At 53.4% G+C, this 19457-nt stretch overlaps 1 protein-coding gene across 1 annotated transcript; it reads left to right on the top strand.

Annotated features, from left to right (window-relative positions):
* Positions 1-6286: 6286 nt before the first annotated feature.
* LOC135287416 (zinc finger protein 70-like) lies at positions 6287-8191 on the top strand. Its single transcript, XM_064400775.1, has 3 exons — positions 6287-6729; positions 6874-6946; positions 7122-8191. The coding sequence occupies exons 2-3, from the start codon at positions 6901-6903 to the stop codon at positions 7772-7774; spliced, it is 699 nt and encodes a 232-aa protein (XP_064256845.1). The 5' UTR covers positions 6287-6729; positions 6874-6900; the 3' UTR covers positions 7775-8191.
* The last annotated feature ends 11266 nt before the right edge of the window (positions 8192-19457 follow it).

Below are 19457 nucleotides of genomic sequence, written 5' to 3'. Positions count from 1 at the left end.
GCACCCACTCCTCCAGGAGCTCTTTCAGCAGAGTTTCCAGGGATGGTGAGTCCTCAGAGTCAGAGCCCAAGTCTGCCAGCAGCTCAGGAGACAACAGCTCTGAGCAGTTTTGTGCCTCTCCTGTGGTGTCTTTGGTCAAACTGCAACCGCTGTGTGGCACCAAGGGGTCTGCAGGTGGTTCCACGGTGGCACTTGATGGATCCCTGAGGATGCAGCTGGACGTCATGGGGCTTTCTTCATTGCTTATGGAGGAGGAGATGTCTCCAAAGAGCTCTGCATACATTTTCTCTTCCTCCAGCTTCTCCAGCTCCTCTCTCTTTTTATGCGTAATTTGCAGCAAATCATCAGGCCCCATGCACAGCTGCTTGTGAAGTGCAGTGTGCTTGCCTGGCTGACAAGTTGCCCTTTCCTCACAGGAGCCTCCAGAGAAAGGAGAAGCTGAGAAGCCTGAGCTTTCCCTAGGCTCTCATGTGGGGCAGAGCTTGCCAGGGCCCTCATCCCAGAGGTCTCCAGCCAGGGCAGTAGCTTCTGCCTCTACCTCGTTCTCCTTCAAGAACAGGGCAAGCCACAGACTCTGCAGGTCTCGGTCCCACTCTCCTGCAGCCTGTGCTTCTGGGAGTTCTTCCTCCTCCAGCTCCTTTACAGGAATGTCCCAGAGCTGTGAGTTTCCAGAGACAGAGTTCTGCTCTGCCAGCTGGGCATGGGACGGGAGCTCAGAGCACTTTGCTGCCTCTTCTGTGGAACCTTTGGTTGAGCTGGAAGCACTGGGCAGCTCCTGGGGCTCTGCATCCATATCCTGGCGGGCACCTGACTGTTTGTGAGTGCAGGTGGACATGATGGACCTGTTTGCTGACAGGTGTGGCCTGAGGCCTCCAAAAAGCTCTTTGTAGATGTTGCTACCATGCCCCTCCTGCACCTCAAGGACCCCCTCTTTCACAGAGCGCCCCAGGTGCTTCCAAGCCGGCTGGGCCCCAGTGCGGAGCGGCACGCCACGTGCAGGTGTCACGGGTGGCAGGCAATGGCCCTGCCTTGCTGCTGACCCCTGCCAGAGCCCTTCTGTTGTCCTCTCCAAGGAGGGTGTTCCCTGGGCTCTGCCCACAGCCAGAGTGCTCCATGGAAAAGGTGGCACACGCTCTGGCTGGCCCCTGGCCATGGGGCCCACAGCACATGCTGTGCCCCTGGGAGAGGATCCAGAGGCTGCTGCTGCAGGTGCTGCTGGCAGAGGGGGCAGCTTGACCCTCTCAGTGGATGCTCTGGATATTTGAACACTAGGCTGGCCTGGAGGTGCCAGTGTCACCTGAGGGCCATGGAGAGGTGGCAAGTCCAACACGGACAATCTCTGTGGCCCTGTGACACTGCTGCAGGGCACTGAGCGCCCGCCCTCCTGGCTGCCCCTGCGTGTGCAGGACCTGGTGGGGCTCCGTGAGCAGATGGGGAACAGAGTGGGCCTGTCCCCAGGGATGGGTGTGATGGTCATCCAGGTGACCTGAGGTGCCGCCTGTGGCTGCCTGTGGGTCACCTGTGGGAAGCAGGAGGAGGCACGGGATGGAGGCGGCTGTGTGGGCACGGTGTCCCCCATGTGCTTGCAGGCCCGGCCCTGGCCCCAAGGCAGGTTCTGGCCACAGCAGCCAGGCTGGGCCAGGTTCCCAGCTGGGCTCGCTGCCTCTGGGGCATTGCTGTGCCTGGGACATCCCAGCCCTGTCCCCTCCACAGAGCATGGCCTGGTGCCAGGCCTGGCTGTCCGCGTCCCAGGGCTTCCCCCAGGTCCCACTGCAGGCTGTCCCTCCATCCCTGTCCCTCACCTGTCGCCGCTGGTACAGCAGTGGCTGCGCCTCACGGGGCTGGCCGTGGGCATTTGTCTCCTGCTTCTTCAGCATTGTGGGAGCGCTCTGGTGAACACTGGCCACAATCACCCAGGGGAGCTGCTGCCTCCAGAGAAGCTGCTGCCTCCTCAGAGAGCTGCTCTCCTGGGAGTGGTCACTGCAGGGGCTGGCAGCCCCAAGGGTTTCATGACATGAACCCTCACCACAACGGCCTCTGGGCACGATGTCACTGCGGGTCACAAAGGCCTGGTGGGCACAGCTGCCTTTCTCACAGAGGCCTGGAATGATTCCCTGGACACAAAGGCCTTTTTAATGCCTTTGCCCCTCACAACTTTGCCTACTCTTGTTCCTCTCCCAGTGACCTGCAGCTCTCTCTTGTCCCACCTTTGTTCCTCCCATAAACATCTCCAAGGAAGCCATGTGACAAAGTGCCAGAGGGCTTTTCCCACCCAGCCCACCATAGGTCACAGCCCTCAGCCCTGACCTCCTGTAGAAACATCATCAGAGAGGGAAAAGTTTCATTTGAACTTAATCTGGAGGCTGCTGTGAAAGTCTATAGAAAGACTGTTTTTTTAAAAAAAAAATTAAGAACAAAGGAGGGCCAAGGAAAATGTCCATTCTTTAGTTCATAGGGGAGTGGGGGAGAATGGAAGTGTGCTGAGGAATATGCCAGGGGCATCCTGGAATTCTGTGTCAGCAATAGTGTGGCCAGCAGGACCAAGGCTCTGACTGTCCCTCTGTGCTGGGCGCTGGTGAGGTCACACCTCATATCCTGTGCCCAGCTTTGAGTCCCTTCACCCTGTGCCTACATTTAATAAACATTACCATCTCATTGGGTGGTAATACAGTTATCTCTTGTGTCTTTGTCATAAATATGTGCCATATTGCAGATTAGAGGTAAGGGGACAATAAATTGATATGTTTTAAGTAACTTAGGAATAAAAAAGAGAATGTATTATCTTTGGAAGGAAGGTCAGGTCTCTCAGGAGGTATTTAAGGGGAATGCTAGAGCATATAGAAAAAAAATCTGGGAGGCCAAAGATCAGTTTGAACTTAAAATGGTGACTTCAGTAAAGGATAATAAAAAATGTTTTTACAAATATATTAATGGTAAAAGGAAGGGTAAGACCAATCCTTGTTCTTTACCGGATGAGGGAGAGAACTTAGTAACTGCAGATGAGGAGAAGGCAGAAGTGCTTAACACCTTCTTTGCCTCAGTCTTTAGTGGGAAGATGACTTGCCTTTAGGAAAACTGCCCTCTTGGGTTGGTCGATGGTATCAGGGAGCAGAAGGGGTCCCCTGTGATCCAGGAGGAGGCAGTCAGAGAATTTCTGAGCCAGCTGGATATTCATAAATCCATGGGACCAGATGGGATCCACCCCAGAGTGATGAGGGAGCAGGCTGATGAGCTTGCCAAGCTGCTCTCCATCATTTACCAGCAGTCCTGGCTCACTCCTGAGGTTCCAGATGACTGGAAGCTGCCTAATGTGACTCCCATTCACAGCAAGGGTGGGAAGGAGGATCCTGGTAATTATAGGCCAGTCAGTCTGACCTCAGTACCCAGGAAGAAAATGGAACAGTTTATACTGAGTGTCATCACCCAGCACTTACAGGATGGCCAGGGCATCAGACCCAGCCAGCAGGGGTTTAGGAGGGGTAGGTCGTGTTTGACCAACCTGGTCTCCTTTTATGACCAGGTGACCCTCCTGGTGGATGCAGGACAGGCTGTGGATGTGTCTATTTGGACTCCAGCAAGGCCTTTGGCACTGTCTCCCACAGCACACTCCTGGAGAAGCTGCAGCCCAGGGCTGGGACAGGAGCACTCTGTGCTGGGTTCAGAACTGGCTGCATGGCCGGCCCAGAGAGTGCTGGAGAGCGCTGCTGCATCCAGCTGGCAGCCAGGCACCAGTGCTGTCCCTCAGGGCTCTGTGCTGGCGCCAGCTCTGTTCAATATTTTTGTTGACCACATGGATGAGGGGATTGAGTCTTTCATTAGTAAATCTGCAGATGACACTGAGCTGGGAGTGTGTGTCCATCTGGTGGAAGGCAAGAGGGCTCAGTAGGGAGACCTGGAATGGTTGGATGGATGGGCAGAGTCCAATCAGATGAAGTTTAATGACTCAATGTCCCATGTCCTGCATTTTGGTCACAATAACCCCCTGCAATGCCAGAGGCTGGGGATGGTGTGGCTGCACAGTGCCCAGGCACAAAGGGACCTGGGGGTCCTGCTCGACAGCCGGCTGAACATGAGCCAGCAGTGTGTCCTGGTGGCCACGAAGGCCAATGGCTCCTGGCCTGGATCAGGAATGGTGTGGCCAGCAGCAGCAGGGAGGTCATTCTTCCCCTGCACTTGGCCCTGGTGTACTTGGCATTCTTCCCCTGGACTGGCACCATACTTTGATTGCTGTGTCCAGTTCTGGGCCCCCCAATTTAGGAAGGACATGGAGGGGCTGGAGCGTGTCCAGAGAAGGGCAACAAGGCTGGTGAGGATTTTTGAACAGAAATCCTGTGAGGAACGACTGAGGGAGCTGAGGTTGTTTATCCAGGAGAAGAGAAGACTCAGAGGCGACCTTATTGTACTCTACAACTTCCTGAAAGGTGGTTGTAAGTCCAGTGGGGTTGGTCTCTTTCTCCAGGCAACAACTGACAGAACCAGAGGACAAAGTCTTAAGCTGCACCAAGGGAAATAGAGGTTGGATGTTAGAAACATTTTCTTTACAGAAAGGGTGATAAATTATTGGATTGGATTGCCTGGAGAGGTGGTAGAGTCATCGTCCCTGGATATGTTTTAAAAAAGACTAGTTGTGGCACTCGTTGCCATGGTTTAGTTGAGGTGCTGTTAGGGCTGGGTTGGATTCAGTGTTCTTGAAGGTCTCTTCCAACCCAGTAATTCTATTATTCTGTCATTCTGTGATTCTGTAACTCCATGATTGCAATGTGTCCCTCCCATCTCAGCCCCTTATGCAATTCTCCCTCTTTGGCTCAGCCTCTGTGTCCCCTCAAGATGCTGGCAGAGCTGTTTGGGGACAGGGCAGGAGCGGGGCAGCCCCAGCGTTCCCCTGTGTGTGACACCCCAGCAGTGACAGCCCCAGCGTTCCCCTGTGTGGGACACCCCAGCAGTGACAGCCCCAGCGTTCCCCTGTGTGTGACACCCCAGCGGTGACAGCCCCAGCGTTCCCTCCCTGCAGACGCTCCAAGGGAAGCGTCCAGAGCCGCGTCCAGTCCATGGAACTGAGCGGCCACTGCCCAGCCCGGCCTGGGCTGATGTGGATTCCTCTGCACACAGCTCGGGGAAGGTCCCCCTGGCCACCTGCACAGTGCCACAGACAAGTGTCAGACACAGCTACAAAGCTCTGCCCAGAGCTGACAGGGGGAGTTCATTAAAAATACCACAAAAACAAAAACCCAAACCAAACCAAACCAAAACAAAAACGAAAAAAACCCAAACAAAACCACACCAAAACTAAAAAAAAAACAACCAAAAAAACACCACCACCCCTACAAAACAGAAAACAAAACCAAAAAACCTAAAATCCCAAAAAACCCCCAAAAAAAACTCAAAAAAAGAAAAAAATATAAAAACAAAGAAACCAACCAAAACAGAACAAAAAACCAAAACAAACATAAGAAAAACCAAAAGAAGGAAAGGAAAACACCACCCCACAAGAGCTGTTCCATCCTTCACTTTCCAGACCTACACTCACACAAGACCTGGGGCTGCAAAAAATGAGAATTTATTGGGCACATTTGCAGCAAAAGCAGGTTTAAGACAGGTTTTCAGCAGAACTGCTCTCTGCTGAGCCAAAAAGGCCCCTTTGGCAGCTGCAGGGCCATTGCAAATGCAGAGCCTCAGCCCACAGGGCACAAAAGGGCTCTGAGTTCCCCTTCCCTGGCACTAAACCCTGTTCCCAGGCTGCTTCACACACAGGATTCTTCTGGAGGACTGTGCAAAGCTGTGGGTGGGCTCTGCTTTCTCCATGTTATGTCTCCTAAAGCTGCCTGGGAGAAGAAATTTTGGGTCAGCTCGGCTGGCACAATCCCTCCTGGCACAGGCACAGCGCTGGGAAGGGCTTTGGGTGCCGAGGCTTTGCTGCAGCCAAGGAAAGCTCCTGGCTCAGGGTCACCTTTGCTGCTCAGCCAGAGCCCCCAGTGCCCCAGCAGCAGCAGCAGAGAATGGCAGCATTGCCAAGGGCTGGGACAGGAGGGGGAGATTTCCCCCTGGAGAGAGGCTCCTATTCCAGTTTTTGCATTCAGGCAGCTGCAGATGCCTCAGCTTTGGCTGCACAGCAGCTGCAAATGCAAGTCCAGGAGCTCTGTGCATGGCCAGCCCCAGCAGGTGACAGCAAGGACAGGGCCCTGGCACAGTGACATTTGCAGGGAGCGCCTTCAGCAAGCGCTGGGGGCTGGGACTGTGTGCAGAAAACGCCCTGGGGGTCTCTGCAGTCAGGGCAAAGGAACAAAGTTTCAGTTGTGGCCTGGTTAGGGAGCACCAAAATGGATTGTTTCCCATTGCCGGGTGTTCCAAGAGCCCCAGAGGAGAGCTCAGGGGGCCAAGGAATGGAGAGCAGGGACTGTGCAGGAGCTTCATTGGTATCAGTCCAGCTGCCCTTTTTTCCTTATATGTGCTCCCTGAGAATGTTCTCCCCTCTCCTGCCCCCCATTGGTCCTGGTTTACTGCAATGCTCCACCCCTGCTACCTCATTGGTTCCCCAGTTGGCTGCCCCTCCTCTGCACCACCTGTGCTCACTTCCCATTGGCCCTTGACCCTGAGATCCGCCCCTTTCCCCCCTTATCAAACCCTGTGTTCTCAGCCCCATTTTGTCCCTGTCCCTGGACCCTCTACATTGCAATAAACTGTGTTTGGAGCTCTGCACAAAGAGCCGTCTCTGGCCTTGTCCATCAGCAGGTTAAGCAAGCGTGCTCGGGGCTCTGGGAGTGCAGGTTGCTCACAGGGGCTCGTTGTGGATGTGCCGCAACACTGGAGATGGACTTGGGCAGGAGGAACCCCTTAACCCAGTGTGCTCATACATTGTATTTTCCCCCAAACCAGGATTTCTGATTCCCAAACCTTGGGTGGATGGAGGCTGCCAGGAAGAGGAAGATGCCCCAGGACACCCAGGGAGGTGAGGAGGAAGTCAGTGCCTCTTTCCCCCTGTCTCTTGCTCCAGCCCAGCATGGCCCCTGGCTGAAGGACAACCCCTCTGCCAACGCCATCTTGGGATGCACTGGGGGGATCTTCTTCCATTTCCCTGTGGCATGGAGGCAAATCTCATCCTCTCCTTGTCCTGCCTTCCCCAGAGACCAGGGAGGACAAATCTCTGCGGCAGAACCTTGTGGAAGAGGCCATTTTGAGCGACGCCACGGGGCAGGAATCCAACAGGGAGGAAAAGGCACTGAGATCCCCCAGGAGGAGGGCCTGCAAACCCAACCCAGGGTGCTCTGAGGAGGAAAGACCCACCCTGAGGCAGGAAGGTGGACAGAGCTTCAGCCAGGGATCAGAGCTGGTGGCCTATGGGCAGCTTCATGGTGGGGAGAAGCCCTACAAGTGCTTGGAGTGTGGGAAGAGCTTCAGGCAGAGCTCACACCTGATCAGCCACCAGATGATCCACACTGGGGAATGGGCCTACGAGTGTGGGGAGTGTGGGAAGGGCCTCAGGTGCAGCTCAGAACTCGTCAGGCATGAACTCATCCACACTGGGGAAAGGCCCTACGAGTGTCCCCATTGTCTGAAGAGGTTTCAGACCAGCTCCAGTCTCCTGCGCCACCAGCGGATTCACACAGAGGAGCGGCCCTTCTGCTGCCCCGACTGTGGGAAGGGCTTCAAGCACAACTCCAACCTCATCAGGCACCGGCGCATCCACACCGGGGAGAGGCCCTACGAGTGTCCCCGGTGTGGGAAGAGCTTCACCCAGAGCTCCAACTTGACCAGACACCAACGAAGGCACCGGTAAGGGAAGCCGTGCAAATGTCCCAACTGCAGGAAGAGCTTCTTGCACTTCTTCAGCTTCATCCACCATTGGAGAACCCACACTGGGAAGAGCCCTGGTGATCTATGTTCACTGTGATCCATGCTCGGAAACACTCGTCTGTATTCCTGCCCCTGCCAATGGCATGATGTGGGATTGAAGAACATGAAGGTCTGGCCATGGCCATGTCATTACATTCACTCCCACCTCGGGTCATTGCCAGGGACAGGGAAAGGGATTCTCTCTCTCTCTGCCTGAGGACAAGGGTGTCCTTTCCAGGCAGGATGAAATACTAGGCCCAGAAGAGCCAGGGATTTGTGTTGTAGTTTTCCATGTAAATAATTTTTCTTATCCCTTCTGTTATCAATATTGTTTCTGTTCCTGTTTTTTATCTCGTTGATGTTCCCAGTAAATTGTTCTTATGCCAGCCCAGGATCTTTACCTTTTGTGATTTCCATGGGAGGTGGGAGGGCAGCCAACAGCAGCGTGGTTTTAGTGGGAGCAGGACATTGGGGAAACCCATTCCTAAACCCTGGCCCCTGGAATCCAAGCATCCCAGCTGGTCCCAGCCCTGGTGGCCATGGCAACAGCCTTGGGAGCGGGTCCCTGGCTGAGGCTGTGGGAACCTCTTCCCTCTGGTGCCCAGGGACAGGACTGGAGGGAACGGCTGCAGCTGAGTTGGGGAAGGCTGAGGTTGGATCTCAGGAAAAGGTTTTTCCCCAGAGGCTGCTGGGGCAGTGCCCAGGCTCCCCAGGGAAGGCTCCCAGCTCCAGGGCTCTCTGAGCTCCAGCAGTGTTTGGCCAGCGCTGCCAGGCCCAGGCTGGCATTGTTGGGGTGTCCTGTGCAGGGCCAGCAGCTGGACTCCAGGATCCTGATGGGTCCCTCCCAGCTCAGCCAATTCTGTGGATCTGGGATCCCGTGACCCTGGGGATGGGACTGCCAATGGTTGCCATGGCAACGGGCTCTGGCTGCAGGCCTGAGCTGGTGTCCATGGCAACCAACCCTGTCATGGGGTCAGCATGGAGCTGCCGAGGGACTGAGCATGGCAACAGGGGGCTGGGGATGGTTGCCATGGAAACTGACTATAGCAACAGGGGACTGGTGATGGTTGCCATGGAAACTGACCACAACAACGGGGGCTGGTGATGGTTGCCATGGAAACTGACCATAGCAACAGGGGGGTGGGGATGGTTGCCATGGAAACTGACCATAGCAACGGGGGGTGGTGATGTCTGCCATGGAAACTGACCATAGCAACAGGGGGCTGGTGATGGTTGCCATGGAAACTGACCATAGCAACAGGGGGCTGGGGATGGTTGCCATGGAAACTGACCATAGCAACAGGGGGCTGGGGATGGTTGCCATGGTAACTGACCATAGCAACAGGGGGCTGGGGATGGTTGCCATGGGAACTGACCATAGCAACAGGGGGCTGGTGATGGTTGCCATGGAAACTGACCATAGCAACAGGGGGCTGGTGATGGTTGCCATGGAAACTGACCGTAGCAACTGGGGGCTGGGGATGGCTGCCATGGAAACTGACCATAGCAAGAAGGGGCTGGGGATGGTTGCCATGGAAACTGACCAGAGCAACAGGGGGCTGGGGATGGTTGCCATGGAAACTGACCATAGCAACAGGGTCCTGGTGATGTCTGCCATGGAAACTGACCATAGCAACAGCGGGCTGGGGATGGTTGCCATGGAGACTGACTATAGCAACAAGGGGCTGGGGATGGTTGCCGTGGAAACTGACCATAGCAACAGGGGGCTGGGGATTGCTGCCATGGTATCTGACCATAGCAACAGGGGGCTGGTGACGGTTGCCATGGAAACTGACCATAGCAACAGGGTGCTGGGGATGGCTGCCATGGAAACTGACCATAGCAACAGGGGGCTGGGAATGGTTGCCATGGAAACTGACCATAGCAACGGGAGGGCTCGGAATGGTTGCCATGGAAACTGACCATAGCAACAAGGGGCTGGGGATGGTTGCCATGGAAACTGACGATAGCAACAGGGGCCTGGGGTGGTTGCCATGGAAACTGACCATAGCAACGGTGGGCTGGGGATGGTTGCCATGGAAACTGACCATAGCAACAGGGGGCTGGGGATGGTTGCTATGGAAGCTGACCATAGCAACTGGGGGCTGGGGATGGTTGCCATAGAAACTGACCAGAGCAACGGGGGGCTAGTGATGGTAGCCATTGAAACTGAGCATAGCCACAAGGGACTGGGGTGGTTGCCATGGAAATTGACCATAGCAACAGGGTCCTGGTGATGGTAGCCATGGAAACTGACCATAGCAACAGGGTGCTGGGGATGGTTGCCATGGAAACTGACCGTAGAAACAGGGGGCTGGGGATGGTTGCTATGGAAACTGACCACAGCGACAGGGGGCTGGTGATTGTTGCCGTGGAAACTGGCCATAGCAACAGGGGGCTGGGGATGGTTGCCATGGAAACTGACCATAGCAACAGGGGGCTGGTGATGGTTGCCATGGAAACTGACCATAGCAACTGGGGGCTGGGGATGGTTGCCTGCTAAGGATCAGATTTGTCACAGGCCCTCAGAGGGGTTCCATGGGGACGTTCCAAGAATCTCCGGGCTGTTCAAGAGCTGGAATGTCACAGGCAGAGACAGGGGCTCCATGGACACCTCCCAGGGGTTTCTGGGGATGGTAAAGAGCCCTGTGGGCAGAGGCAGTCACAGCCATTCCATGGTGACATCCCAGGGCACCTTGGGCTGCCAAGGCACCGATGTGTCACGGGCACTCACAGGTGCTCCGTGGTGACATCCCAGGAGTCCCCAGGCTGTCAAAGAGCTGGGATGTCGCAGACACTCACAGGGGTTCCTGTCATGGGCACAGTGGGAGCTTCAGGCAAAGTTTATTGGAGAAGATCCTTTTGGGTCTCGAGGTGCAGAAAGGACCCCCAATAGCCCCCACAGATCCCCAAATGTCACCGCTGAGTCAGAGATGACACAGAGTCAGATCAGAAGGCTAAGGGCTAAAAGGCACCCATTTATTCAATCTTCTTCTTTTAGACCTTGGTTTGCTACAGGTGGACCTCAGTGCTCATTTAATCAACACATTCCACATGCTTGGCTAATTAAGACAACACCCATCAGTAGACAACTTTATAGGAAAAACAACTTATTACAAACATTGTTGGGGCACCAGTTATTGATGTTTGTTTTACGTTGGAGCCTTCTGGGGGCTCTCTGGATGGGGAAAACCCTCGTTTAGCTGTTCGGTGCCAGGGAAAAGGAGACTCACGGGACTTTTTTGGTCTTCAGCTTCTTGTTTATAGTTATCTTACATAAAGTTTTTCATGCTGTGCACACCAGACTCAGTGGGATGGAAAATGTACAGTTTCAAGGTCTTTCAAAGTTGTCTCATCCAATTAACTCTTAAAATGTACATTATTTCTACTTATCTACCAAGAACTCATCCCTTGACTGTCCACCTGACCTCTGCACTGTGCTTTCCTTGACCAATCACCCTGTGCCACGAATACTGCAGAAAATGGAGTAGATGAAGAGGAAGAAGAAGACAGGGATTACACCAAAATTCCTTCTTCTTGCTTTCTATCTGCACCATACTAAAAATCCCAAAACCTAAATTTCTCAACCAAGTGACATACTATACTACTCTCTATTACCTATTTCACACTGGCAAATTCTCATATATCTCAAAGTCTTGGAAGTCCTCTCCATGGGTGAAGGTTAAAGGCAGTGTTTCTCTGGGGGGCAGGACCCCTGAGAGCAGACAGAGAAATATTCCCTGTGCCCTGGATTCTCACACATTTAACCTAAAAACCTTGAACCATTGAGATGCTAAGTTACCCAAAAATATTCAAGATAAGTAGGATTAGAAGGAGAAGAATTAGAGAAAAACAGAAAGACAGACACGCACTTAGGAACAAATTGCTCGGGTTCCAGCATCACTGACAGAGAAACCCCAGCGCAAGGCAGGATCCAGAGCAGGGGCTGGCCTCGAGCTCTGGCTGTTAACCCCCTGGGCCTTCATGGGCCCGCCCCTGGGGTGGGACTGCCAGTGGCTTGTCCAGTCAGTCAGGGAAGGTACCATATTTTAGTGTGTGATTGATTGGCAGCTGGGACAATCAGAGCTGGTTAGCACAGCCCCTGCTGTGTGATTGACAGCTCTGTCAGGGCTGGGGGCGGGGCTCTGTCCCACCACAAACCAAGGCCTGACCCGGGCCTGGCCCCACAAGGGCATTCCGAGCATCCCAAGGTGTCTTGGGACATCGATCTCATCCAGCCTCTGACAGCAACCATGGGGACACTATGGAACCTCGGGGAACCAAGGGGCCCTTGTGACACTCTGGTGCCTCATGGAATCAAGGAGACCATTGTGGAACTCAAGGGCTCCAAGGAACCAAGGGTCCATGGTGACCTTGTGGAGCCCAGAGTATCACGGAGGAGCCCTTGAGACACAGCGAGGGTGCATGGAGCCGCGAGGCCATGGTGACACATCAGGGCTTTGTGGAACCATTGCAAGGCCTCATGGGAGGACGGGGCCATTGTGACACTGCAGAAGCAAGGGGAACATTGTGACACTCCAGGGCCTCATGGAACCAAGGAGACCATTGTGACACTGTGGGGTCCCATGAAACCAAGGGAACAGGGAATAGGTCTGGCTGGCTGGGCCTCCTGGGGCCACCTGACAGGCCCAGCTGACCTTGGCATGTCGAGGGCTGCTTCTCATCTGCCCCTGAAGCACTGGGGCTCCGGGCTTTCCTTCCTACTGGAGAGAACTGTCCTTGTCCTCCAGGGGCCCATTGCCAAAACTGGGATTCCTCCTTTGAATTTCTTTACATGCAAAGATTGTTCCCAGATGAAATCTGCCAGGACAGACAGATCTGGCTGCCTTGGCTAACCGGAGGGCACCTTTCATCTGCCTTTGAAACACTGGGACCATGTGCTTTTCTTTTTCATGGGAAAAAACCATCCATCTTGACCAGGCACCCATAGCCAAAATTTGGCATCTGCCTCCAGAATTCCCTATATCCAAGTATAGCTCCTAGACAAAAGCTGCCAGGACTGACAAGTTTGGTTGGCCTTGGCTTCCTTAGGGCTGGCACTCATCTACCTCTGAAACACTGGGGCTCTGTGCTTTCCTTCCTAATGAAAAGAATTCTTCTTCCTGTCCAGGCCTCCACAGCCAAAATTGAGATTCCTCCTCCAAAATGCCCTATGTCCAAGGATAGTCCCTAGACAAAAGGTGCCAAAAGAGACAGGTCTGGCTGGTTTGGCCTAAGGGTGGCCACCTCTCATCTTCTTCCAGAACACTTGGAATTCACACTTTCTTTCCTATAAGAAAAAAAACATCCATGTTGACCAGGTGCCCCTGTCCAAAACTGGGATTCGACCTCCAAAACTCTGTACATCAAGGATTGCTCCCAAGTGAAAGTTTCCAGGACAGACAGGTCTGGCTGCCCTTGGCCTCTTGGGAGCTCCCTCTCACCTGCTTTCCAAACACGGGGGCTCTGTGCTTTCCTTCCAATGGAAAAGAACTGTTCTTCTTCTCAAAGTGTCTGTGGTCAAAATTGAGATTCCTCCTCCCAAATTGAATATATCCAAGCATTCTGCCATGACAAAAGCTGCAGGACAAACAGGTCTGGATGGCTTGGCCACCCAGGAGCCACCTCTTTCCTCTTCTGCCTTTGAAACACTCAGGCTTGGAGCTTTCCCTTCTATGAAAAAGAACCGTCCCACTTATCTACACAGAAGTGGCCGAAATTGGGATTCCACCTCCAAAATTCCCTATGTCCAAGGGTTGCTTTCAGACAAAAGTTACCAGGACACAGAGAGGTCTGGCTGGTCTAGGCCTCTGATGACTGCCTTTCATCTGCCCCTGAAACAACAATGTTCGATGATTTTCTTACAATGGTAAAGAACCGTCCTTCTCCTCTGGGCATCCATGTCTGAAATTGGGATTGCACCTCTAAAATTCTGTATATCCAAGGGTTGCTCCCAGGCAAAATCTGCCAGTACCGCCAAGTCTGGTTGGCCTTGGTCTCTGGTGACTGCCCCTGCGACACTGGGGCTGGGTTCTTTCCTTCCCATGGAGATCTCTGGGACACTGTGGGCCCTCATGAAACCCAGGAGATCATTGTGGCACCACTGGAGCCCATGGAACCAAGGGGCCATGGTGACACAGCGGGGCTTCATGGAACCCAGAGACCATTGTGACTCTGTGGGGCCTGATGGAACCATGGAGACCGTTAGGACCCTTCAGGGCCTCGTGTCACCAAGCGGGCATTATGGCACCTCAGGGCCTCATGGAAGCAAGAGACCATTGGGACGCTGTGGGGCCCCATGGAGCTGGGGGAACATGGAACAGGTCTGGCTGGCGTGGCTTCCCAGGGGCCACCTGACAGGCCTGGCTGATCTTGGGATGTCAAGGGCTGCCTCTCATCAGCTCCTGGAACAGTGAGGTTTTGTGCTTTCCTTACTATGGAAAAGAAGCGTCCCTCTTTTCAGAGGCCCATTGCCAAAAGTGGTACTCTCCCTAAAATATTTTCCCATATGCAAGGGTATCTCTCAGAAGAAAACCTGCCAGCCCTGGCTGGCCTTGGCCTCTGCTGGTCACTTTGCATCTGCTCTTGAAACACTGGGGCTCTGTTCCTTCCTTCCTATGAAAAATAACTGGCCTTCTTTCCAAGGGACCATGGCCAAAATTAGAATATGGCCTCCAAAATTCTGTATATCCAAGCATTGCTCCAAGACAAAAGTCGCCAGGAAAAACTGGTCAGGCTAGCCCTGTCCTCTGGTGATTTTCTAAGACTAGAAGCTGAATGTTTTCATTTGAAAACACCTTGGAGAGGGCCCAGAGATCTCCCAAGGATGGGTTTTGAGGCCTCGGGCACAAGACCACTCCATATAGACAAAGGAGCTCTGTGCTGTTGTGGGGGTTTTGCATCACAGAAGTGATCTTATAAGAGAAGCTGTAGCAGTTTCCTCTGTGTCTCACAAAAAAAATTCAGTAATTATCTTTGAGAATTTACAGTCTGTTAAACCACTGAGTAACCTGTACATGCCTCTGTGCAGACACATGTTAAAGATGAGAAAGCCTGGGAGGGTCTCTTTCCCTTTTGGCCAGCAAAGAGGTAACAAGGCTGACCCAGCCCCCGTCTCAGCTGGGCCAGGCCGGGCGGCTCCTGCCGTGGGGCCAGGCCCCTTCCCAGGGAGCCCCCCAGGCCCCATCGGCTGCCGGGCAGGGTAGGGGAGGCCGCGGGGCCGAGGCCGGGCCGGGCCATGGCTGCGGTTGCCAACACCTGGGCGCTACCGAGCCCTGCCCCACCGCCAGCCCGGGCTGAGCCAGGATCTGCTGGGCCCCAGGAGCAGCCCCAGGCCGGGCCAGCTCGGCCAAGATTCTGCCACCCTTGGGGGTCACCCGCAAGCCCCGGGCAGGGGGAGGAGAAGCCATGGGCCCCGGCCGTGCTGCTGCTGTGTTCTGGCCTGGCTGCTGAGATCCTGGCCCTGCCCCAGCGCGGCCCATCCTGACACAGCCCCAGCGCAGCCGCTGCAGAAACCTCCATCATAAAACAGCTCCGGCTGCAAGGACCCAGCCCGGCCGGGGTCACGGAACCATCTGCAGGCCCCGGGAGAGATATTAACTCTTTCAGTGCTTCCATCCTCCCTCGAGTGAGAGAAAAGGGCAAAGTGCAGGCACACAGAGGAGCCACATGAAGACACCAAGCTCAGTGAAGGGAAAATTGAATCCTCGATGGGAACAATGAGGAAATTCCCTGATCTGAGGGCTGAAATCCTCTTGTAAAGCCATGGAGAAGGATGTAATTGATACATCAGACTCTCTTTTTCCCTGTAGTGCATTGAAAAGTATAGGGAGATGACTTGTTCAGCAAAGGCCTACATGCTAAAGTAAGGAAATGTTGATGTAGCTGTGATCCCATGAGAACTTTGAACATTGAAAGACAGAAGAGTGATGAGACCCTGTGCCATCACAGAGAAAAGAAAAAGATCTCTGTTCTTAGAAATGAAGATGATTTCAGAAATAGATGAAGAGAACCTTTGCTCTTAAACAGCTTATCTTTAAACTCATACCCCATAAGTTGTCATGGCCCATAAACACAACAGTGGGAAAAGCTGTGAAAAATGGGAGGGACTTGACGATTGGAGATTTTCTGGGCAGCTGCTATTTGTGGGAATTGACAGCTACGAGAAAACTTTTCTTATGGAGAAGTCTCCATAGCATGAAAGAGAAAATCCTCTCCCTAAGCAAACTGAAGAAAACTATTCTAAAGGTGGTAAACTGACTGAAAATTTTTGGATTTGTCTCTTTACATTGTCAGGAAGAAGGAAACGGTTGTAGGGAGAGGAGAATTGTTCTGAAAGTTCTGTTCTGATCCTTACTGCTCTTTCCTTTAGTTACGATTAATAAACTCTGCCTTTCTCCTAATCATATTTCAGAGCAGGAAATGAGGAAGTATATTCTAGTGAGTGCACTGGTAATTAGCCAACACTGAACCCAACAGACTAATTGCTGCATTGGCCAAGAAATCTCAAAATGGTGAACCAAAACCAATACAGAAACCTTCCTGATTGTCATGGTTTGGCCCTGGCACAGTGCCAGGGCCCCCATGAAAGGTGTATTTCCAAAATGGTTACTGTGAGATGTGACCCGGAAACAGAACAAAGCAGGCTCCCACTTGGGGATGGAAGGAAAAACACAACACTTTATTCATTACAACATCTAGAAAGGAACACATACAAAGCTAAGAATGAAAACCCTCCAAATACATTCCTCCTCCCCCCTCCCTTTTCTCCACAGATTCACCACCCCTCAAATAATCAACTCTCAAATCCATCAGGGAGAGAGAGGAGTCCCCCCTTGCACCATAGGCTTCCCCCAGAAGCACAAATAAAACCTCCTGTGCTTCCGTGTCACCCATGGCCCCACCCAGAGAACATCGGCCCTCGTGACTTCTCCCCCCCCACGTCCAGCACTCTCACCACTGGACATGGGCCAGGACTGCTTTTAGGGTTCCCTGTTTAAAGATGCTCCATCCAGTTCCAGAAGCAGCAGTCTCTCAACTTTGGGACATCAGTCCCCCCCTAAATTTACCCCCTGGGGCCGAGGGGCCTTGTGAACAGAGATCTCAAACCCTCTCTGAAGGGTTTGAGGGCATCTCACACCCTTCTCACCCATCTCTGTTCTCACCACTGCTTCACCTCTCAACTTTAGGACACCAGTCCCCCCCAGATTTCACTGCCTGGGGCCGAGGGGCCTCGTGAACAGAGATCTTCCTCTCCGTGGAGACAGAGGGCATCCCACACCCTCTTCAGCTGTCTTTGTTCACGCCGATGCTTCACTCTTGACTCCAAGGTATTGCCTCCCCCTAAATACAGTCTCTGGGTCACAGGAAAAAAACACGGGTCTGTCCATGGCCATACAAGAAAGAGTCCAGCCCAAGGCCACTCCATCATCTCTTCCCACCTAGGATTCTTCTCACCTCTTCCAAATTTTCCTCACACTTGCCCATTTCGTTGTGCTTCATCTCTCTCCTCATTCCGATTCAGGAGGATCAGCATTTGTAAGGTTTCCATATTCTACAAAGGGGTTAAAATCTTCGCCTCTGTTTGCCCAGGACTCCCACAGCTGCCGTGCACCTTCTCTCGCAGCATCCCCCGCTTCTGGCTGGCTGTGCTGCCAGAACAGTCTCTATCACTCTCTCCCGGGGGGGCTGCCCAGACATCCCAGGTCTCCTCCACCCCTGCACCTTACAGAGCTCCGGCCTCCCTCCCCACAGGCCGCATGGCCTCCCCTGCCCCACCCAGACGCAGCTGGGCAGGGGAGAGGAGGTCAGACTCACTCACCGGCTGGATCAAAAGAGGAAGTTTCTCTCAGAATGCTCTGCTTTTAACCCCTGTGTTTTCTCAGAAGCGTATCCAGATCCCCATTGGCCACACCAGATGGCAGTTTCAAATCTGGCCACTGATTGGTTTGACCTAGACTTTTCCAGAAAATCACTTCCAGGCCAAACCACGACAGTTTCCCTGCAGTAAAGAAAGCAGTTTGATTGCTTTTGTCCTGAGTATCTCCTGAGTTCATGACTTCAGATGGACTGGAACGGTCCTGGCACCCCAAAAGCAGCCACAATGAGCAGGATCAAACCCCCAGGTCACCATTCAATGTTCTCCATCCCTGCCTTCCAGAGCCCTGCAGCAATTCCTGCTGCTTCCCCCACTCTGGGTCAGCCTGCTGGGATCGCTCTGGTGTGCAGAGCCAGTCCCTGCAGGACAAAGCGCTCGGAGCCGCTCTGTGTCCCACAGCGTCGGCATCTCCTGTGCCGCTCCATGGCCGTGGGGCCTCTGCCACCAATGTGCCATCAATGTGCCATCAATGTGACACCAATGAGCCTGCAATGCGTCACCAATGTTCCACCATTGTGCCACCAGTGTGCCACCTATGTGCCACCACTGTTCATGGCTGTGGTTCCTGTGACACCACTGTCCATGGCTGTGGTTCCTGTGCTACCAATGTTCATTACTGTAAATCAAAGGTGTCTCCCATGTTGGTGAGGGAATGAAGAGGTGGACTCCATTAATATCAGAAAGCTAATTTATTACTTTATTATACTATACTATACGCATTACATCTAAACTGAATCTGCCAAGCACTCATCTCTGCACACAACTGCACAGAACTGCACTCATCTCATGACTCTCCCCTGACTGGCAGCCGACAGTGTGACACACACACTCTCTTGGCCCTAATAGGCCCAGGAAACAAAATATCCTCACTTTGGGTAAACAATCTCCATACTGCATTCTACTTTGGCACAACACAGACACAGCAAATGAGATAAGAATTGTGTTTTCCCATTCTCTGAGCTTCAGAGAATGTTGATTTCAGACATCCTTGGGAATAATTGTGCCTTGCTTTTCTCTATGAAAGGAAATGTGGCAACAGTTCATGGCTATGGTTCCTGTTCCACCACTGTTCCACCTTTTCCATGGATACTGCACTGCTGCTCCAAAGCTGCTCCAGTGCTGCTCTGGGGATGTTCCTCTGAACTCTGAGCACAGTTCCTCTGCTCGTCCACCACGGCTCCACCACTGCTCCATCACTGCTCCAGCACTGCTCATCTCCAGCTGTTCAAGAGCTCTGTCTCTGCTCCTCCCCTGCTCCCCTGTTGTTCCACGGCTGCTGCTTCTGTTCCAGTGCTGCTGCCACAGCTGCAGTGTCACAGAGAGGGGAACATTCAGGCATCACCCACTGTGGTGTCACAGAGACCAGGACAAGGGAACTGCCACAGCTGTGGTGTCACAGAGAGAGGAAGATTGGTGCGGCTGCTGTGGTGTCATAGAAGGGAACGCTGGGGCTGCCACTGCTGTGCTGTCACAAACAGGGGAACATTTGGGGCTGCCTCCCCTGCGGTGTCATAGAGAGGGGAGTGTTGTGGCTGCCACTGCAATGCTGTCATAGAGAGGAGAACGCTGGGGGTGCCACCTCTGTGGTGTCTCAGAGAGGGGAACGCTGGGGGTGCAACTGCTTTGGTGTCATAGACAAGGGGACATTGGTATTGCCACTGCTGTCATGTCACTGACAGGGAACACTGGGGCTGCAGATGCTGAGGTGTCACAGAGAGGGGAATGTTGGAACTGCCACTGCGGTGCTGTC

The sequence above is a fragment of the Passer domesticus genome, chromosome 29 (genome assembly GCF_036417665.1).
Source record: "Passer domesticus isolate bPasDom1 chromosome 29, bPasDom1.hap1, whole genome shotgun sequence".
NCBI lineage: Eukaryota > Metazoa > Chordata > Aves > Passeriformes > Passeridae > Passer > Passer domesticus.
Note: the sequence above shows the minus strand (reverse complement) of the source record. Positions and strands in the feature narration are given on the sequence as shown.

Excerpts from the sequence above, each read along its gene's own strand:
- LOC135287416 (XM_064400775.1), top strand. The coding sequence starts at position 6,901 with ATGGAGGCTGCCAGGAAGAGGAAGATGCCCCAGGACACCCAGGGAG. Across the intron at positions 6,947-7,121 it reads GCCCCAGGACACCCAGGGAG|AGACCAGGGAGGACAAATCT; the intron begins GTGAGGAGGAAG and ends TGCCTTCCCCAG.